This window comes from Pseudophryne corroboree, chromosome 7, assembly GCF_028390025.1.
Source record: "Pseudophryne corroboree isolate aPseCor3 chromosome 7, aPseCor3.hap2, whole genome shotgun sequence".
Lineage (NCBI taxonomy): Eukaryota > Metazoa > Chordata > Amphibia > Anura > Myobatrachidae > Pseudophryne > Pseudophryne corroboree.
The window spans coordinates 512,226,619-512,250,239 of record NC_086450.1 but is presented as its reverse complement, the minus strand read 5'-3'; the positions used below and the strand labels follow the sequence as shown (position 1 = coordinate 512,250,239).

At 48.5% G+C, this 23,621-nt stretch overlaps 1 protein-coding gene across 1 annotated transcript in view; it reads right to left on the bottom strand.

Annotated features, from left to right (window-relative positions):
* PHGDH (phosphoglycerate dehydrogenase) overlaps positions 1-23,194 on the bottom strand; it is a 55,482-nt gene extending 32,288 nt beyond the window's left edge. Inside the window, exons 1-2 of the mRNA XM_063935461.1 lie at positions 22,855-23,194; positions 1,270-1,421 (exon numbers count right to left, since the gene is read on the bottom strand). Of these exons, the coding sequence (XP_063791531.1) occupies positions 1,270-1,421; positions 22,855-22,995 (293 nt within the window). The 5' untranslated portion in view covers positions 22,996-23,194. The remainder of the gene's footprint in view (positions 1-1,269; positions 1,422-22,854) is intronic.
* Between the last annotated feature and the right edge of the window lie 427 nt (positions 23,195-23,621).

Sequence of the window (23,621 nt, the reverse complement as noted above, 5' to 3'; positions counted from 1 at the left end):
AGCAAAAGAACCCCAGCAGGTTAAATGACTGACTCCAGTCTTACTGCTAGGTCTGGATTGGCAGAGTGTAGTACCAAATCCCAAGGCCTATTTGCAGTAAGCAGCAAACAAATACAAAGTTACACAGTACTAGCTAACTTTCAGGAACTGACTAACCAACAAAGATTCAGTAGCATCTGCCTAACCTGAGAAGAGGGTTTATATAGCAGATGCTGTCCACGCCCCACTCAGACCTCACAGACTGTGAGCACAAAAACCAGCACCGGATCCCCTGCCGTGCACAGAGCCTGTAACCACTGCACAGCAAAAGACCCGAACCGGAGTATCAGCTACGCTCAGGTTACTCCGCTAGCACTTGTCTCCCGGTTGCCATGACGACGTGGCAGCACAGAGCAGGAGACCCTAACATTGAGTGGGGAGCTAGGAGACATAGAATGAGGAGTCATTGAGTGGGGAGCTAGGAGGCATAGAATGAGGAGTCATTGAGTGGGGAGCTAGGAGGCATAGAATGAGGAGTCATTGAATGGGGAGCTAGGAGGCATAGAATGAGGAGTCATTGAATGGGGAGCTGGGAGACAGAGTTAGGAGACAATGAGTGAGGAACTAGGAGGCATTTAACGAGGAGCTAGAAGGCATAGAGTGAAGACACACTGATTGAGGAGCTAGGAGACACGGAATGAGGGGACATTGAGTAAGGTGCTTCGAGGCAACGGAGCGAAGAGCTACAAGGTAATAGAGTGAGGTATTGAGTGAGGAGCTAGGAGGCATGGAGTGCAGAAACATTGAGGAGCTAGGAGGCATGTAGTGAGGAGCTAGGAGGCATGTAGTGAGGAGCTAGGAGGCATGTAGTGAGGAGCTAGGAGGCATGGAATGAGGAGCTAGGAGGCATGGAATAAGGAGGCATGTAATGAGGAGCTAGGAGACATGGAATGGAGGCAGCAATGAGTGAGGAGCTAGGAGGCATGGAATGAGGAGGTATGTAGTGAGGAGCTAGGAGGCATGGAATGAGGAGCTAAGAGGCATGGAATGAGGAGCTAGGAGGCATGGAATGAGGAGCTAGGAGGCATGGAATGAGGAGGCCTCGAGTGAGGAGCTAGGAGGCCTCGAGTGAGGAGACATTGAGTGAGTTGCTACGAGGCAACGGAGCGAAGACAGTATACCCTCCTCGGTAACGTGTATAATGTACATAGTGATCAGATATCAGCATAATAGACCCGGGATGCTGACAGTATGCCCTCCTCTGTAAAAGTACAGCAATACAATACTTACTTCATAACAATGATCCCGTTCTTTGTGGCGGCATCTACATCCACATTGTCCACTCCAGTCCCTGCTCGTCCCACCACCTTCAGCCTGGTCCCTGCTGTCAGGACATCAGAGGACACCTTAGTGGCTGAGCGCACAATGAGGCCATCATAGTCCTGCAGGGACAGAGAGGAGGAGGGGAAACTCACTTATCTGACACTGACAGTATGCACACCTGCGTCATCTGGGTGCCGACACCCCAATACTCTACAGATCACTAGTCTGATGTCCGGTCACACTGACAGTATGCACACCTGCGTCCTCTGGGTGCTGACACCCCAATACTCTACAGATCACTAGTCTGAGGTCCATCACACTGACAGTATGCACACCTGCGTCCTCTGGGTACTGACACCACAATACTCTACAGATCACTAGTCTGATGTCCATCACACTGACAGTATGCACACCTGCGTCCTCTGGGTACTGACACCACAATACTCTACAGATCACTAGTCTGATGTCCATCACACTGACAGTATGCACACCTGCATCCTCTGGGTACTGACACCACAATACTCTACAGATCACTAGTCTGAGGTCCATCACACTGACAGTATGCACACCTGCGTCCTCTGGGTGCTGACACCACAATACTCTACAGATCACTAGTCTGATGTCCATCACACTGACAGTATGCACACCTGCGTCCTCTGGGTGCTGACACCCCAATACTCTACAGATCACTAGTCTGAGGTCCATCACACTGACAGTATGCACACCTGCGTCCTCTGGGTGCTGACACCCCAATACTCTACAGATCACTAGTCTGAGGTCCATCACACTGACAGTATGCACACCTGCGTCCTCTGGGTACTGACACCACAATACTCTACAGATCACTAGTCTGATGTCCATCACACTGACAGTATGCACACCTGCGTCCTCTGGGTACTGACACCACAATACTCTACAGATCACTAGTCTGATGTCCATCACACTGACAGTATGCACACCTGCATCCTCTGGGTACTGACACCACAATACTCTACAGATCACTAGTCTGAGGTCCATCACACTGACAGTATGCACACCTGCGTCCTCTGGGTGCTGACACCACAATACTCTACAGATCACTAGTCTGATGTCCATCACACTGACAGTATGCACACCTGCGTCCTCTGGGTGCTGACACCCCAATACTCTACAGATCACTAGTCTGAGGTCCGTTACACTGACAGTATGCACACCTGCGTCCTCTGGGTACTGACACCCCAATACTCTACAGATCACTAGTCTGAGGTCCATCACACTGACAGTATGCACACCTGCGTCCTCTGGGTGCTGACACCACAATACTCTACAGATCACTAGTCTGAGGTCTGGTCACACTGACAGTAAGCACACCTGCGTCCTCTGGGTGCTGACACCCCAATACTCTACAGATCACTAGTCTGAGGTCCATCACACTGACAGTATGCACACCTGCGTCCTCTGGGTGCTGACTAGAGATGAGCGCCTGAAATTTTTCGGGTTTTGTGTTTTGGTTTTGGGTTCGAACGCGTTTTGGCAAAACCTCACCGAATTTTTTTTGTCGGATTCGGGTGTGTTTTGGATTCGGGTGTTTTTTTCAAAAAACACTAAAAAACAGCTTAAATCATAGAATTTGGGGGTCATTTTGATCCCAAAGTATTATTAACCTCAAAAACCATAATTTACACTCATTTTCAGTCTATTCTGAATACCTCACACCTCACAATATTATTTTTAGTCCTAAAATTTGCACCGAGGTCGCTGTGTGAGTAAGATAAGCGACCCTAGTGGCCGACACAAACACCGGGCCCATCTAGGAGTGGCACTGCAGTGTCACGCAGGATGTCCCTTCCAAAAACCCCTCCCCAAACAGCACATGACGCAAAGAAAAAGAAAAGAAAAGAGAGGTGCAAGATGGAATTGTCCTTGGGCCCTCCCACCCACCCTTATGTTGTATAAACAAAACAGGACATGCACACTTTAACCAACCCATCATTTCAGTGACAGGGTCTGCCACACGACTGTGACTGATATGACGGGTTGGTTTGGACCCCCCCCAAAAAAGAAGCAATTAATCTCTCCTTGCACAAACTGGCTCTACAGAGGCAAGATGTCCACCTCATCATCACCCTCCGATATATCACCGTGTACATCCCCCTCCTCACAGATTATCAATTCGTCCCCACTGGAATCCACCATCTCAGCTCCCTGTGTACTTTGTGGAGGCAATTGCTGCTGGTCAATGTCTCCGCGGAGGAATTGATTATAATTCATTTTAATGAACATCATCTTCTCCACATTTTCTGGATGTAACCTCGTACGCCGATTGCTGACAAGGTGAGCGGCGGCACTAAACACTCTTTCGGAGTACACACTTGTGGGAGGGCAACTTAGGTAGAATAAAGCCAGTTTGTGCAAGGGCCTCCAAATTGCCTCTTTTTCCTGCCAGTATAAGTACGGACTGTGTGACGTGCCTACTTGGATGCGGTCACTCATATAATCCTCCACCATTCTATCAATGTTGAGAGAATCATATGCAGTGACAGTAGACGACATGTCCGTAATCGTTGTCAGGTCCTTCAGTCCGGACCAGATGTCAGCATCAGCAGTCGCTCCAGACTGCCCTGCATCACCGCCAGCGGGTGGGCTCGGAATTCTGAGCCTTTTCCTCGCACCCCCAGTTGCGGGAGAATGTGAAGGAGGAGATGTTGACAGGTCGCGTTCCGCTTGACTTGACAATTTTGTCACCAGCAGGTCTTTCAACCCCAGCAGACTTGTGTCTGCCGGAAAGAGAGATCCAAGGTAGGCTTTAAATCTAGGATCGAGCACGGTGGCCAAAATGTAGTGCTCTGATTTCAACAGATTGACCACCCGTGAATCCTTGTTAAGCGAATTAAGGGCTCCATCCACAAGTCCCACATGCCTAGCGGAATCGCTCCGTGTTAGCTCCTCCTTCATTGTCTCCAGCTTCTTCTGCAAAAGCCTGATGAGGGGAATGACCTGACTCAGGCTGGCAGTGTCTGAACTGACTTCACGTGTGGCAAGTTCAAAGGGCATCAGAACCTTGCACAACGTTGAAATCATTCTCCACTGCGCTTGAGACAGGTGCATTCCACCTACTATATCGTGCTCAATTGTATAGGCTTGAATGGCCTTTTGCTGCTCCTCCTCCAACCTCTGAAGCATATAGAGGGTTGAATTCCACCTCGTTACCACTTCTTGCTTCAGATGATGGCAGGGCAGGTTCAGTAGTTTTTGGTGGTGCTCCAGTCTTCTGTACGTGGTGCCTGTACGCCGAAAGTGTCCCGCAATTCTTCTGGCCACCGACAGCATCTCTTGCACGCCCCTGTCGTTTTTTAAAAAATTCTGCACCACCAAATTCAAGGTATGTGCAAAACATGGGACGTGCTGGAATTTGCCCATATTTAATGCACACACAATATTGCTGGCGTTGTCCGCTGCCACAAATCCACAGGAGAGTCCAATTGGGGTAAGCCATTCCGCGATGATCTTCCTCAGTTGCCGTAAGAGGTTTTCAGCTGTGTGCGTATTCTGGAAAGCGGTGATACAAAGCGTAGCCTGCCTAGGAAAGAGTTGGCGTTTGCGAGATGCTGCTACTGGTGCCGCCGCTGCTGTTCTTGCGGCGGGAGTCCATACATCTACCCAGTGGGCTGTCACAGTCATATAGTCCTGACCCTGCCCTGCTCCACTTGTCCACATGTCCGTGGTTAAGTGGACATTGGGTACAACTGCATTTTTTACGACACTGGTGAGTCTTTTTCTGACGTCCGTGTACATTCTCGGTATCGCCTGCCTAGAGAAGTGGAACCTAGATGGTATTTGGTAACGGGGGCACACTGCCTCAATAAATTGTCTAGTTCCCTGTGAACTAACGGCGGATACCGGACGCACGTCTAACACCAACATAGTTGTCAAGGACTCAGTTATCCGCTTTGCAGCAGGATGACTGCTGTGATATTTCATCTTCCTCGCAAAGGACTGTTGAACAGTCAATTGCTTACTGGAAGTAGTACAAGTGGGCTTACGACTTCCCCTCTGGGATGACCATCGACTCCCAGCAGCAACAACAGCAGCGCCAGCAGCAGTAGGCGTTACACGCAAGGATGCATCGGAGGAATCCCAGGCAGGAGAGGAATCATCAGAATTGCCAGTGACATGGCCTGCAGGACTATTGGCATTCCTGGGGAAGGAGGAAATTGACACTGAGGGAGTTGGTGGGGTGGTTTGCGTGAGCTTGGTTACAAGAGGAAGGGATTTACTGGTCAGTGGACTGCTTCCGCTGTCACCCAAAGTTTTTGAACTTGTCACTGACTTATTATGAATGCGCTGCAGGTGACGTATAAGGGAGGATGTTCCGAGGTGGTTAACGTCCTTACCCCTACTTATTACAGCTTGACAAAGGGAACACACGGCTTGACACCTGTTGTCCGCATTTCTGGTGAAATACCTCCACACCGAAGAGCTGATTTTTTTGGTATTTTCACCAGGCATGTCAACGGCCATATTCCTACCACGGACAACAGGTGTCTCCCCGGGTGCCTGACTTAAACAAACCACCTCACCATCAGAATCCTCCTGGTCAATTTCCTCCCCAGCGCTAGCAACACCCATATCCTCCTCATCCTGGTGTACTTCAACACTGACATCTTCAATCTGAGTATCAGGAACTGGACTGCGGGTGCTCCTTCCATCACTTGCAGGGGGCGTGCAAATGGTGGAAGGCGCATGCTCTTCACGTCCAGTGTTGGGAAGGTCAGGCATCGCAACCGACACAATTGGAGTCGGACTCTCCTTGTGGATTTGGGATTTCGAAGAACGCACAGTTCTTTGCGGTGCTACTGCTTTTGCCAGCTTTAGTCTTTTCATTTTTCTAGCGAGAGGCTGAGTGCTTCCATCCTCATGTGAAGCTGAACCACTAGCCATGAACATAGGCCAGGGCCTCAGCCGTTCCTTGCCACTCCGTGTGGTAAATGGCATATTGGCAAGTTTACGCTTCTCCTCCGACAATTTTATTTTAGGTTTTGGAGTCCTTTTTTTACTGATATTTGGTGTTTTGGATTTGACATGCTCTGTACTATGACATTGGGCATCGGCCTTGGCAGACGACGTTGCTGGCATTTCATCGTCTCGGCCATGACTAGTGGCAGCAGCTTCAGCACGAGGTGGAAGTGGATCTTGATCTTTCCCTAATTTTGGAACCTCAACATTTTTGTTCTCCATATTTTAATAGGCACAACTAAAAGGCACCTCAGGTAAACAATGGAGATGGATGGATTGGATACTAGTATACAATTATGGACGGGCTGCCGAGTGCCGACACAGAGGTAGCCACAGCCGTGAACTACCACACTGTACTGTGTCTGCTGCTAATATATAGACTGGTTGATAAAGAGATAGTATACTCGTAACTAGTATGTATGTATAAAGAAAGAAAAAAAAACCACGGTTAGGTGGTATATACAATTATGGACGGGCTGCCGAGTGCCGACACAGAGGTAGCCACAGCCGTGAACTACCGCACTGTACTGTGTCTGCTGCTAATATAGACTGGTTGATAAAGAGATAGTATACTACTAATATTTTATATACTGGTGGTCAGGTCACTGGTCACTAGTCACACTGGCAGTGGCACTCCTGCAGCAAAAGTGTGCACTGTTTAATTTTAATATAATATTACGTACTCCTGGCTCCTGCTATAACCTATAACTGGCACTGCAGTGCTCCCCAGTCTCCCCCACAATTATAAGCTGTGTGAGCTGAGCACAGTCAGATATATATATATATACACATTGATGCAGCACACTGGGCTGAGCAGTGCACACAGATATGGTATGTGACTGAGTCACTGTGTGTATCGTTTTTTTCAGGCAGAGAACGGATATATTAAATAAAACAAACAACTGCACTGTCTGGTGGTCATTGTGGTCGTCAGTCACTAAACTCTGCACTCTCTTCTACAGTATCACAGCCTCAGGTCAATCTCTCTCTCTCTCTCTCTCTCTCTCAACCCTAATCTAAATGGAGAGGACGCCAGCCACGTCCTCTCCCTATCAATCTCAATGCATGTGTGAAAATGGCGGCGACGCGCGGCTCCTTATATAGAATCCGAGTCTCGCGATAGAATCCGAGCCTCGCGAGAATCCGACAGCGTCATGACGACGTTCGGGCGCGCTCGGGTTAACCGAGCAAGGCGGGAAGATCCGAGTCGCTCGGACCCGTGAAAAAAAACATGAAGTTCGGGCGGGTTCGGATTCAGAGAAACCGAACCCGCTCATCTCTAGTGCTGACACCCCAATACTCTACAGATCACTAGTCTGATGTCCATCACACTGACAGTATGCACACCCGCGTCCTCTGGGTGCTGACACCCCAATACTCTACAGATCACTAGTCTGAGGTCCATCACACTGACAGTATGCACACCTGCGTCCTCTGGGTGCCGACACCCCAATACTCTACAGATCACTAGTCTGATGTCCATCACACTGACAGTATGCACACCTGTGTCCTCTGGGTGCCGACACTCCAATACTCTACAGATCACTAATCTGAGGTCCATCACACTGACAGTATGCACACCTGTGTCCTCTGGGTACTGACACCCCAATACTCTACAGATCACTAGTCTGAGGTAGAGATGAGCGGGTTCGGTTCCTCGGAATCCGAACCCGCCCGAACTTCAGCTTTTTTTACACGGATCCGAGCGACTCGGATCTTCCCGCCTTGCTCGGTTAACCCGAGCGCGCCCGAACGTCATCATGACGCTGTCGGATTCTCGCGAGGCTCGGATTCTATCGCGAGACTCGGATTCTATATAAGGAGCCGCGCGTCGCCGCCATTTTCACACGTGCATTGAGATTGATAGGGAGAGGACGTGGCTGGCGTCCTCTCCGTTTAGACACTTGATTTACTAATTTTGGGGAGCATTAGGAGTACTCAGTAGTGTACAGTGCAGAGTTTTGCTGATAGTGACCAGTGACCACCACTTTTATTTATAATCCGTTCTCTGCCTGAAAAAAGCGATACACAGCACACAGTGACTCAGTCACATACCATATCTGTGTGCACTGCTCAGGCTCAGGCCAGTGTGCTGCATCATCTTATTATATATCTGTCTGACTGCTCAGCTCACACAGCTTATAATTGTGGGGGAGACTGGGGAGCACTACTGCAGTGCCAGTTATAGGTTATAGCAGGAGCCAGGAGTACATAATATTATATTAAAATTAAACAGTGCACACTTTTGCTGCAGGAGTGCCACTGCCAGTGTGACTAGTGACCAGTGACCTGACCACCAGTATATAATATTAGTAGTATACTATCTCTTTATCAACCAGTCTATATTAGCAGCAGACACAGTACAGTGCGGTAGTTCACGGCTGTGGCTACCTCTGTGTCGGCACTCGGCAGCCCGTCCATAATTGTATACTAGTATCCAATCCATCCATCTCCATTGTTTACCTGAGGTGCCTTTTAGTTGTGCCTATTAAAATATGGAGAACAAAAATGTTGAGGTTCCAAAATTAGGGAAAGATCAAGATCCACTTCCACCTCGTGCTGAAGCTGCTGCCACTAGTCATGGCCGAGACGATGAAATGCCAGCAACGTCGTCTGCCAAGGCCGATGCCCAATGGCATAGTACAGAGCATGTCAAAACCAAAACACCAAATATCAGTAAAAAAAGGACTCCAAAACCTAAAATAAAATTGTCGGAGGAGAAGCGTAAACTTGCCAATATGCCATTTACCACACGGAGTGGCAAGGAACGGCTGAGGCCCTGGCCTATGTTCATGGCTAGTGGTTCAGCTTCACATGAGGATGGAAGCACTCAGCCTCTCGCTAGAAAACTGAAAAGACTCAAGCTGGCAAAAGCACCGCAAAGAACTGTGCGTTCTTTGAAATCCCAAATCCACAAGGAGAGTCCAATTGTGTCGGTTGCGATGCCTGACCTTCCCAACACTGGACGTGAAGAGCATGCGCCTTCCACCATTTGCACGCCCCCTGCAAGTGCTGGAAGGAGCACCCGCAGTCCAGTTCCTGATAGTCAGATTGAAGATGTCAGTGTTGAAGTACACCAGGATGAGGAGGATATGGGTGTTGCTGGCGCTGGGGAGGAAATTGACCAGGACGATTCTGATGGTGAGGTGGTTTGTTTAAGTCAGGCACCCGGGGAGACACCTGTTGTCCGTGGGAGGAATATGGCCGTTGACATGCCAGGTGAAAATACCAAAAAAATCAGCTCTTCGGTGTGGAGGTATTTCACCAGAAATGCGGACAACAGGTGTCAAGCCGTGTGTTCCCTTTGTCAAGCTGTAATAAGTAGGGGTAAGGACGTTAACCACCTCGGAACATCCTCCCTTATACGTCACCTGCAGCGCATTCATAATAAGTCAGTGACAAGTTCAAAAACTTTGGGTGACAGCGGAAGCAGTCCACTGACCAGTAAATCCCTTCCTCTTGTAACCAAGCTCACGCAAACCACCCCACCAACTCCCTCAGTGTCAATTTCCTCCTTCCCCAGGAATGCCAATAGTCCTGCAGGCCATGTCACTGGCAATTCTGACGAGTCCTCTCCTGCCTGGGATTCCTCCGATGCATCCTTGCGTGTAACGCCTACTGCTGCTGGCGCTGCTGTTGTTGCCGCTGGGAGTCGATGGTCATCCCAGAGGGGAAGTCGTAAGCCCACTTTTACTACTTCCAGTAAGCAATTGACTGTTCAACAGTCCTTTGCGAGGAAGATGAAATATCACAGCAGTCATCCTACTGCAAAGCGGATAACTGAGGCCTTGGCATCCTGGGTGGTGAGAAACGTGGTTCCGGTATCCATCATTACTGCACAGCCAACTAGAGACTTGTTGGAGGTACTGTGTCCCCGGTACCAAATACCATCTAGGTTCCATTTCTCTAGGCAGGCGATACCGAAAATGTACACAGACCTCAGAAAAAGAGTCACCAGTGTCCTAAAAAATGCAGCTGTACCCAATGTCCACTTAACCACGGACATGTGGACAAGTGGAGCAGGGCAGGGTCAGGACTATACGACTGTGACAGCCCACTGGGTAGATGTATGGACTCCCGCCGCAAGAACAGCAGCGGCGGCACCAGTAGCAGCATCTCGCAAACGCCAACTCTTTCCTAGGCAGGCTACGCTTTGTATCACCGCTTTCCAGAATACGCACACAGCTGAAAACCTCTTACGGCAACTGAGGAAGATCATCGCGGAATGGCTTACCCCAATTGGACTCTCCTGTGGATTTGTGGCATCGGACAACGCCAGCAATATTGTGTGTGCATTAAATCTGGGCCAATTCCAGCACGTCCCATGTTTTGCACATACCTTGAATTTGGTGGTGCAGAATTTTTTAAAAAACGACAGGGGCGTGCAAGAGATGCTGTCGGTGGCCAGAAGAATTGCGGGACACTTTCGGCGTACAGGCACCACGTACAGAAAACTGGAGCACCACCAAAAACTACTGAACCTGCCCTGCCATCATCTGAAGCAAGAAGTGGTAACGAGGTGGAATTCAACCCTCTATATGCTTCAGAGGTTGGAGGAGCAGCAAAAGGCCATTCAAGCCTATACAATTGAGCACGATATAGTAGGTGGAATGCACCTGTCTCAAGTGCAGTGGAGAATGATTTCAACGTTGTGCAAGGTTCTGATGCCCTTTGAACTTGCCACACGTGAAGTCAGTTCAGACACTGCCAGCCTGAGTCAGGTCATTCCCCTCATCAGGCTTTTGCAGAAGAAGCTGGAGGCATTGAAGGAGGAGCTAACACGGAGCGATTCCGCTAGGCATGTGGGACTTGTGGATGCAGCCCTTAATTCGCTTAACAAGGATTCACGGGTGGTCAATCTGTTGAAATCAGAGCACTACATTTTGGCCACCGTGCTCGATCCTAGATTTAAAGCCTACCTTGGATCTCTCTTTCCGGCAGACACAGGTCTGCTGGGGTTGAAAGACCTGCTGGTGACAAAATTGTCAAGTCAAGCGGAACGCGACCTGTCAACATCTCCTCCTTCACATTCTCCCGCAACTGGGGGTGCGAGGAAAAAGGCTCAGAATTCCGAGCCCACCCGCTGGCGGTGATGCAGGGCAGTCTGGAGCGACTGCTGATGCTGACATCTGGTCCGGACTGAAGGACCTGACAACGATTACGGACATGTCGTCTACTGTCACTGCATATGATTCTCTCAACATTGATAGAATGGTGGAGGATTATATGAGTGACCGCATCCAAGTAGGCACGTCACACAGTCCGTACTTATACTGGCAGGAAAAAGAGGCAATTTGGAGGCCCTTGCACAAACTGGCTTTATTCTACCTAAGTTGCCCTCCCACAAGTGTGTACTCCGAAAGAGTGTTTAGTGCCGCCGCTCACCTTGTCAGCAATCGGCGTACGAGGTTACATCCAGAAAATGTGGAGAAGATGATGTTCATTAAAATGAATTATAATCAATTCCTCCGCGGAGACATTGACCAGCAGCAATTGCCTCCACAAAGTACACAGGGAGCTGAGATGGTGGATTCCAGTGGGGACGAATTGATAATCTGTGAGGAGGGGGATGTACACGGTGATATATCGGAGGGTGAAGATGAGGTGGACATCTTGCCTCTGTAGAGCCAGTTTGTGCAAGGAGAGATTAATTGCTTCTTTTTTGGGGGGGGTCCAAACCAACCCGTCATATCAGTCACAGTCGTGTGGCAGACCCCGTCACTGAAATGATGGGTTGGTTAAAGTGTGCATGTCCTGTTTTGTTTATACAACATAAGGGTGGGTGGGAGGGCCCAAGGACAATTCCATCTTGCACCTCTTTTTTCTTTTATTTTTCTTTGCATCATGTGCTGATTGGGGAGGGTTTTTCGGAAGGGACATCCTGCGTGACACTGCAGTGCCACTCCTAGATGGGCCCGGTGTTTGTGTCGGCCACTAGGGTCGCTAATCTTACTCACACAGCTACCTCATTGCGCCTCTTTTTTTCTTTGCGTCATGTGCTGTTTGGGGAGGGTTTTTTGGAAGGGACATCCTGCGTGACACTGCAGTGCCACTCCTAGATGGGCCCGGTGTTTGTGTCGGCCACTAGGGTCGCTAATCTTACTCACACAGCGACCTCGGTGCAAATTTTAGGACTAAAAATAATATTGTGAGGTATTCAGAATAGACTGAAAATGAGTGTAAATTATGGTTTTTGAGGTTAATAATACTTTGGGATCAAAATGACCCCCAAATTCTATGATTTAAGCTGTTTTTTAGTGTTTTTGGAAAAAAACACCCGAATCCAAAACACACCCGAATCCGACAAAAATAATTCGGTGAGGTTTTGCCAAAACGCGTTCGAACCCAAAACACGGCCGCGGAACCGAACCCAAAACCCGAAAAATTTCAGGCGCTCATCTCTAGTCTGAGGTCCATCACACTGACAGTATGCACACGTGCGTCCTCTGGGTGCTGACACCCCAATACTCTACAGATCACTAGTCTGAGGTCCATCACACTGACAGTATGCACACCTGCGTCCTCTGGGTGCCGACACCCCAATACTCTACAGATCACTAGTCTGAGGTCCATCACACTGACAGTATGCACACCTACGTCCTCTGGGTGCCGACACCAATACTCTACAGATCACTAGTCTGAGGTCCATCACACTGACAGTATGCACACCTGCGTCCTCTGGGTACTGACACCACAATACTCTACAGATCACTAGTCTGAGGTCCATCACACTGACAGTATGCACACCTGCGTCCTCTGGGTGCAGACACCCCAATACTCTACAGATCACTAGTCTGATGTCCATCACACTGACAGTATGCACACCTGCGTCCTCTGGGTGCTGACACCACAATACTCTACAGATCACTAGTCCGAGGTCCATCACACCTGCGTCCTCTGGGTACTGACACCACAATACTCTACAGATCACTAGTCTGATGTCCATCACACTGACAGTATGCACACCTGCGTCCTCTGGGTGCAGACACCACAATACTCTACAGATCACTAGTCTGAGGTCCGGTCACACTGACAGTATGCACACCTGCGTCCTCTGGGTGCTGACACCCCAATACTCTACAGATCACTAGTCTGAGGTCCATCACACTGACAGTATGCACACCTGCGTCCTCTGGGTACTGACACCCCAATACTCTACAGATCACTAGTCTGAGGTACATCACACTGACAGTATGCACACCTGCGTCCTCTGGGTGCCGACACCACAATACTCTACAGATCACTAGTCTGAGGTACATCACACTGACAGTATGCACACCTGCGTCCTCTGGGTGCTGACACCACAATACTCTACAGATCACTAGTCTGAGGTCCATCACACTGACAGTATGCACACCTGCGTCCTCTGGGTGCTGACACCACAATACTCTACAGATCACTAGTCTGAGGTCCATCACACTGACAGTATGCACACCTGCGTCCTCTGGGTGCCGACACCACAATACTCTACAGATCACTAGTCTGAGGTCCGGTCACACTGACAGTATGCACACCTGCGTCCTCTGGGTACTGACACCCCAATACTCTACAGATCACTAGTCTGATGTCCATCACACTGACAGTATGCACACCTGCGTCTTCTGGGTGCTGACACCCCAATACTCTACAGATCACTAGTCGGAGGTCCGTCACACTGACAGTATGCACACCTGCGTCCTCTGGGTGCCGACACCCCAATACTCTACAGATCACTAGTCTGATGTCCATCACACTGACAGTATGCACACCTGCGTCTTCTGGGTGCTGACACCCCAATACTCTACAGATCACTAGTCGGAGGTCCGTCACACTGACAGTATGCACACCTGCGTCCTCTGGGTGCCGACACCCCAATACTCTACAGATCACTAGTCTGAGGTCCATCACACTGACAGTATGCACACCTGCGTCCTCTGGGTGCTGACACCCCAATACTCTACAGATCACTAGTCTGATGTCCATCACACTGACAGTATGCACACCTGCGTCCTCTGGGTGCTGACACCACAATACTCTACAGATCACTAGTCTGATGTCCATCACACTGACAGTATGCACACCTGCGTCCTCTGGGTGATGACACCACAATACTCTACAGATCACTAGTCCGAGGTCCATCACACCTGCGTCCTCTGGGTACTGACACCACAATACTCTACAGATCACTAGTCTGAGGTCCATCACACTGACAGTATGCACACCTGCGTCCTCTGGGTACTGACACCACAATACTCTACAGATCACTAGTCTGAGGTCCATCACACTAACAGTATGCACACCTGCGTCCTCTGGGTGCCGACACCCCAATACTCTACAGATCACTAGTCTGATGTCCATCACACTGACAGTATGCACACCTGCGTCCTCTGGGTGCAGACACCCCAATACTCTACAGATCAGATCACTAGTCTGAGGTCCATCACACTGACAGTATGCACACCTGCGTCCTCTGGGTACTGACACCCCAATACTCTACAGATCACTAGTCTGAGGTACATCACACTGACAGTATGCACACCTGCGTCCTCTGGGTGCAGACACCCCAATACTCTACAGATCACTAGTCTGAGGTCCATCACACTGACAGTATGCACACCTGCGTCCTCTGGGTGCTGACACCCCAATACTCTACAGATCACTAGTCTGAGGTCCATCACACTGACAGTATGCACACCTGCGTCCTCTGGGTACTGACACCCCAATACTCTACAGATCACTAGTCTGATGTCCATCACACTGACAGTATGCACACCTGCGTCCTCTGGGTGCTGACACCACAATACTCTACAGATCAGATCACTAGTCTGAGGTCCATCACACTGACAGTATGCACACCTGCGTCCTCTGGGTACTGACACCCCAATACTCTACAGATCACTAGTCTGAGGTACATCACACTGACAGTATGCACACCTGCGTCCTCTGGGTGCAGACACCACAATACTCTACAGATCACTAGTCTGAGGTCCGGTCACACTGACAGTATGCACACCTGCGTCCTCTGGGTGCCGACACCCCAATACTCTACAGATCACTAGTCTGAGGTCCATCACACTGACAGTATGCACACCTGCGTCCTCTGGGTACTGACACCACAATACTCTACAGATCACTAGTCTGAGGTCCATCACACTGACAGTATGCACACCTGCGTCCTCTGGGTGCCGACACCACAATACTCTACAGATCACTAGTCTGATGTCCATCACACTGACAGTATGCACACCTGCGTCCTCTGGGTACTGACACCACAATACTCTACAGATCACTAGTCTGAGGTCCATCACACTGACAGTATGCACACCTGCGTCCTCTGGGTGCAGACACCACAATACTCTACAGATCACTAGTCTGAGGTCCATCACACTGACAGTATGCACACCTGCGTCCTCTGGGTACTGACACCACAATACTCTACAGATCACTAGTCTGAGGTCCATCACACTGACAGTATGCACACCTGCGTCCTCTGGGTGCAGACACCACAATACTCTACAGATCACTAGTCTGAGGTCCATCACACTGACAGTATGCACACCTGCGTCCTCTGGGTGCCGACACCCCAATACTCTACAGATCACTAGTCGGAGGTCCGTCACACTGACAGTATGCACACCTGCGTCCTCTGGGTGCCGACACCACAATACTCTACAGATCACTAGTCTGAGGTCCGGTCACACTGACAGTATGCACACCTGCGTCCTCTGGGTACTGACACCCCAATACTCTACAGATCACTAGTCTGATGTCCATCACACTGACAGTATGCACACCTGCGTCTTCTGGGTGCTGACACCCCAATACTCTACAGATCACTAGTCGGAGGTCCGTCACACTGACAGTCATGGATTAGCAGATAGTAAGGAGCCATATACACTACACTAAGTTCATGACCTACATATTATACTTTATTATTCATTAAAATGAGATTTACTGTATAAAGTAATAATGTAAAGACCACATTCTTTATTCATTCCGTATACAGATTTAACTGCACAGTAGCACTTCTCTTGTTCTGTACAATGGGTGTAATACCCCGACTCTGTATATAGGTATGACTGCAAAGTAGCACTGCCATGTTCTGTATCCTGGGTGTAATACCCTGTATCTGCTCTCTCTGTATATAGGTATAACTGCACAGTAGCACTGCCATGTTCTGTATCCTGGGTGTAATATCTGTATCTGCTCTCACTCCGTATATAGGTATGACTGCACAGTAGCACTGCTATGTTCTGTATGCTGGGTGTAACATCTGTATCTGCCCTCACTCTGTATATAGGTATGACTGCACAGTAGCACTGCTATGTTCTGTATGCTGGGTGTAACATCTGTATCTGCTCTCCCTCTGTATATAGGTATAGTTGCACAGTAGCACTGCTATGTTCTGTATGCTGAGTGTAATACCCTGTATCTGTTCTCACTCTGTATATAGGTATAGTTGCACAGTAGCACTTCTCTTATTCTGTATGCTGGGTGTAATACACTGTGTCTGCTCTCACTCTGTATATAGGTATGACTGCAAAGTAGCACTGCCATGTTCTGTATCCTGGGTGTAATACCCTGTATCTGCTCTCTCTGTATATAGGTATAACTGCACAGTAGCACTGCCATGTTCTGTATCCTGGGTGTAATACCCTGTATCTGCTCTCACTCTGTATATAGGTATGACTGCACAGCAGCACTGCTATGTTCTGTATGCTGGGTGTAATACCCTTTATCTGCTCTCCCTCTGTATATAGGTATAGTTGCACAGCAGCACTGCCATGTTCTATATGCTGGGTGTAATACCCTGTATCTGCTCTCTCTGTATATAGGTATAACTGCACAGTAGCACTGCTATGTTCTGTATGCTGGGTGTAAAACCCTGTATCTGCTCTCACTCTGTATATAGGTATACTTGCACAGTAGCACTGCTATGTTCTGTATGCTGGGTGTAAAACCCTGTATCTGCTCTCACTCTGTATATTGGTATAGTTGCACAGTAGCCCTGCTATGTTCTGTATGCTGGGTGTAATACCCTGTATCTGCGCTCACTCTGTATACAGGTATAACTGCACAGTACTGCTGCTATGTTCTGTATGCTGGGTGTAATACCCTGTATCTGCTCTCACTCTGTATATAGGTATAGCTGCACAGTAGCACTGCTATGTTCTGTATGCTGGGTGTAATACCCTGTATCTGCCCTCACTCTGTATATAGGTATAACTGCACAGCAGCCCTGCTATGTTCTGTATGCTTGGTGTAATACCTGTATCTGCTCTCACTCTGTATATAGCTATAACTGCACAGTAGCACTGCTATGTTCTGTATGCTGGGTGTAATACCCTGTATCTGCTCTCAATCTGTATATTGGTATAGTTGCACAGCAGCACTGCTATGTTCTGTATGCTGGGTGTAATACCCTGTATCTGCTCTCACTCTGTATATTGGTATAGTTGCACAGTAACACTGCTATGTTCTGTATGCTGGGTGTAAAACCCTGTATCTGCTCTCACTCTGTATATTGGTATAGTTGCACAGTAACACTGCTATGTTCTGTATGCTGGGTGTAAAACCCTGTATCTGCTCTCACTCTGTATATTGGTATAGTTGCACAGTAACACTGCTATGTTCTGTATGCTGGGTGTAATACCCTGTATCTGCTCTCACTCTGTATATTGGTATAGTTGCACAGCAGCACTGCTATGTTCTGTATGCTGGGTGTAATACCCTGTATCTGCTCTCACTCTGTATACAGGTATAACTGCACAGTACTGCTGCTATGTTCTGTGTGCTGGGTGTAATACCCTGTATCTGCTCTCCCTCTGTATATAGGTATAGCTGCACAGCAGCATTGCTATGTTCTGTATGCTGGGTGTAATACCCTGTATCTGCTCTCACTCTGTATATATGTATAACTGCACAGTAGCACTGCTATGTTCTGTATGCTGGATGTAATTCCCTATATCTGCCCTCACTCTGTATATAGCTATAACTGCACAGTAGCACTGCTATGTTCTGTATGCTGGGTGTAAAACCCTGTATCTGCTCTCACTCTGTATATTGGTATAGTTGCACAGCAGCACTGCTAGATTCTGTATGCTGGGTGTAATACCCTGTATCTGCTCTCACTCTGTATACAGGTATAACTGCACAGTACTGCTGCTATGTTCTGTATGCTGGGTGTAATACCCCGTATCCGCTCTCCCTCTGTATATAGGTTTTGTTGCACAGTAGCCCTGCTATGTTCTGTATGCTGGGTGTAATACCCTGTATTTGCTCTCACTTTGTATATTGGTATAGTTGCACAGCAGCACTGCTATGTTCTGTATGCTGGGTGTAATACCCTGTATCTGCTCTCACTCTGTATATAGGTATAGCTGCACAGTAGCACTGCTATGTTCTGTATGCTGGGTGTAACCCTGTATCTGCCCTCACTCTGTATATAGCTATAACTGCACAGTAGCACTGCTATGTTCTGTATCCTGGGTGTAATACCCTGTATCTGCTCTCACTCTGTATATAGGTATAGCTGCACAGTCGCACTACTATGTTCTGTATGCTGGGTGTAATACCCTGTATCTGCCCTCACTCTGTATATAGCTATAACTGCACAGTAGCACTGCTATGTTCTGTATCCTGGGTGTAATACCCTGTATCTGCTCTCACTCTGTATATAGGTATAGCTGCACAGCAGCACTGCTATGTTCTGTATGCTGGGTGTAATACCTGTATCTGCTCTCACTGTGTATACAGGTATAACTGCACAGTACTGCTGCTATGTTCTGTGTGCTGGGTGTAATACCCTGTATCGGCTCTCACTCTGTATATAGGTATAGTTGCACAGCAGCACTGCTATGTTCTGTATGCTGGGTGTAAAACCCTGTATCTGCTCTCACTCTGTATATAGGTATAGCTGCACAGTAGCACTGCTATGTTCTGTATGCTGGGTGTAATACCCTGTATCTGCTCTCCCTCTGTATATAGGTATAGTTGCACAGCAGCACTGCCATGTTCTATATGCTGGGTGTAATACCCTGTATCTGCTCTCTCTGTATATAGGTATAACTGCACAGTAGCACTGCTATGTTCTGTATGCTGGGTGTAAAACCCTGTATCTGCTCTCACTCTGTATATTGGTATAGTTGCACAGTAGCCCTGCTATGTTCTGTATGCTGGGTGTAATACCCTGTATCTGCGCTCACTCTGTATACAGGTATAACTGCACAGTACTGCTGCTATGTTCTGTGTGCTGGGTGTAATACCCTGTATCTGCTCTCCCTCTGTATATAGGTATAGCTGCACAGCAGCACTGCTATGTTCTGTATGCTGGGTGTAATACCCTGTATCTGCTCTCCCTCTGTATATATGTATAACTGCACAGCAGCACTGCTATGTTCTGTATGCTGGGTGTAATACCCTGTATCTGCTCTCACTCTGTATATATGTATAACTGCACAGTAGCACTGCTATGTTCTGTATGCTGGGTGTAAAACCCTGTATCTGCTCTCACTCTGTATATTGGTATAGTTGCACAGCAGCACTGCTATGTTCTGTATGCTGGGTGTAATACCCTGTATCTGCTCTCACTCTGTATATAGGTTTAACTGCACAGTATCACCGCTATGTTCTGTATGCTGGGTGTAATACCCTGTATTTGCTCTCACTTTGTATATTGTTATAGTTGCACAGCAGCACTGCTATGTTCTGTATGCTGGGTGTAATACCCTGTATCTGCTCTCACTCTGTATATAGGTGTAACGGCACAGTAGCACTGCTATGTTCTGTATGCTGGGTGTAATACCTGTATCTGCTCTCACTCTGTATATAGGTATAGTTGCACAGTAGCCCTGCTATGTTCTGTATGCTGGGTGTAATACCCTGTATCTGCTCTCACTCTGTATATTGGTATAGTTGCACAGCAGCACTGCTATGTTCTGTATGCTGGGTGTAAACACTCTGTATATAGGTATAACTGCACAGTAGCACTGCTATGTTCTGTATGCTGGGTGTAATACCCTGTATCTGCTCTCACTCTGTATATAGGTATAGCTGCACAGTAGCACTGCTATGTTCTGTATGCTGGGTGCAATACCCTGTATCTGCTCTCACTCTGTATATAGGTATAGTTGCACAGTAGCACTGCTATGTTCTGTATGCCGGGTGTAATACCCTGTATCTGCTCTCATTCTGTATATAGGTATAACTGCACAGTAGCACTGCTATGTTCTGTATGCTGGGTGTAATACCCTGTATTTGATCTCACTCTGTATACAGCTATAACTGCACAGTAGCACTGCTATGTTCTGTATGCTGGGTGTAATACCCTGTATTTGCTCTCACTCTGTATATAGGTATAGTTGCACAGCAGCACTGCTATGTTCTGTATGCTGGGTGTAATACCCTGTATCTGCTCTCACTCTGTATATAGGTATAACTGCACAGTAGCACTGCTATGTTCTGTATGCTGGGTGTAATTCCCTGTATCTGCCCTCACTCTGTATATAGCTATAACTGCACAGTAGCACTGCTATGTTCTGTATGCTGTGTGTAATTCCCTGTATCTGCCCTCACTCTGTGTATAGCTATAACTGCACAGTAGCATTGCTATGTTCTGTATGCCGGGAGTAATACCCTGTATCTGTTCTCACTCTGTATACAGCTATAACTGCACAGTAGCACTGCTATGTTCTGTATGCTCGGTGTAATACCCTGTATTTGCTCTCACTCTGTATACAGGTATAGCTGCACTGTAGCACTGCTATGTTCTGTATGCTGGGTGTAATACCCTGTATCTGCTCTCCCTCTGTATATAGGTATAGTTGCACAGTAGCACTTCTCTTATTCTGTATGCTGGGTGTAATACCCTGTATCTGCGCTCACTCTGTATATAGTTATAACTGCACAGTAGCACTGCCATGTTCTGTATGCTGGGTGTAATACCCTGTATCTGCTCTCACTCTGTATATAGCTATAACTGCACAGTAGCACTGCTATGTTCTGTATGCTGGGTGTAATACCCTGTATTTGCTCTCACTCTGTATATAGCTATAACTGCACAGTAGCACTGCTATGTTCTGTATGCTGGGTGTAATACCCTGTATCGGCTCTCACTCTGTATATAGGTATAGTTGCACAGCAGCACTGCTATGTTCTGTATGCTGGGTGTAATACCCTGTATCTGCTCTCACTCTGTATATAGGTATAACTGCACAGTAGCACTGCTATGTTCTGTATGCTGGGTTTAATACCCTGTATCTGTTCTCGCTCTGTATACAGGTATAACTGCACAGTAGCACTGCTATGTTCTGTATGCTGGGTGTAATACCCTGTATCTGTTCCCACTCTGTATACAGGTATAACTGCACAGCAGCACTGCTATGTTCTGTATTCTGGGTGTAATACCCTGTATTTGCTCTCACTCTGTATATAGGTATAGTTGCACAGTAGCACTGCTATGTTCTGTATGCTGGGTGTAATTCCCTGTATCTGCTCTCACTCTGTATATAGGTATAGTTGCACAGTAGCACTGCTATGTTCTGTATGCTGGGTGTAATTCCCTGTATCTGCTCTCACTCTGTATATAGGTATAGTTGCACAGTAGCACTTCTCTTATTCTGTATGCTGGGTGTAATTCTCCCCGTTGCTCAGTGCGTCACCTCCCCTGTGGCAGGAATACTTGGCCCTCCTCCTGCGGGTTCCTGGCACCTGTGTATATTCCCTGTAGATGCAGCAATCTGTATCCATGTAGCGCACGTGTTCCTACACGCAATGCCGGCAAATGATGCGACTCTGCCTTGTGGCAAATCCTCTCCAGTTCCAACACAGCAGCCCCTGTATTACCCGTGATGGGGCAACAGGGTCATAGAGACCTTTACTAAGTACCAGCCAATCAGCTCCTAACTGTCATCTTACAAACCCAGCCTGTGACATGTGCCGGTCAGTATTACATTGTGTCAGTGTTATACGTATACAAGTGGCAGCATGCAGTGACTCCACGCCCCGCCCCTCCGCTGCCCCAGCCCCACCCCTCTCCCGACATCTCTCCCCTCTCTTGCATCAGACTGGGAAATGAATGAAGTTTTGGAGACCGCTGGGACGCTCCATGAGACATCCCTCTCTCCCGCTCTCTCGTGTATCCATACTGGTTATATAACACATGTCTCTGCAGAGCATTACTCCACACTCTCTGATCAGTTCTTATGTACAGTATACCTGCGTAATGACTAGCTAATCCCCTATTCTGCAGACTATTACAGCAAAGACATTTCCCTGCAGAACATCTCACAGCTACGTTGCTTATTATTTGTACTATTTGCTCATTCATTCAGCAGACTATCACACTTCAGCTTACACTCATTCTGCAGAGCATTGCGTCACTACTGCCACATTGCAGAGCACTGCTCCTCTGTCCCTTTTCTCTGCAGACCCTCGCACTGCCATGCAGTCACTTTGCAGAGCATCCCTCATCCTACTGGACATTGTTATCCCATGCAGAGCATTTCTCCCCAGCCCCATTCTGCAGATCATTGCTCAGGGCATGCCTCCCCCCAGCCTGGCTGCAGTAGGTTCTCATACCGGTATCTTGGAGATCAGCTCCTGGGGGGTCAGTCCTGGGCACTCGGTCACCTCTATCCCCCCCTGAGTGCGCAGGATCTGGACACATGCAGGAGCCAGGCTGTCACTGATCAGGACACGTCTGATGTCACACAAAGCCATGATGATGGCGGAGGTCTCTCTCTGGTGGGGTCTCTGTTATGTAAGCCCTGTGTCTCCTGTGCTGCAGTCTCTTTCTGGTGGGGTCTCTGTTATATAAGCCCTGTGTCTCTTGTGCTGCAGTCTCTCTGCTGACACAGCTGCAATTATTCCAATCACATCTAGCTGTGCACTCACATTCCCTGCTCCAGTGATTCCCAGCTCCCCGCCCTCTCTCCCTCCACCTGACTGTCTCTCCACCCCCTTACACTCCTCCTGGCTGTCTCTCTGCCCTCGCTCCCCCCACCTCACTGTCTCTCCACCCCCTTACACTCCTCCTGGCTGTCTCTCTGCCCTCTCTCCCTCCACCTGACTGTCTCTCCACCCCCGACACTCCTCCTGGCTGTCTCTCTGCCCTCTCTCCCTCCACCTGACTGTCTCTCCACCCCCTTACACTCCTCCTGGCTGTCTCTCTGCCCTCTCTCCCTCCACCTGACTGTCTCTCCTCCCCCTGACACTCCTCCTGGCTGTCTCTCTGCCCTCTCTCCCTCCACCTGACTGTCTCTCCACCCCCTGACACTCCTCCTGGCTGTCTCTCTGCCCTCTCTCCCTCCACCTGACTGTCTCTCCACCCCCTGACACTCCTCCTG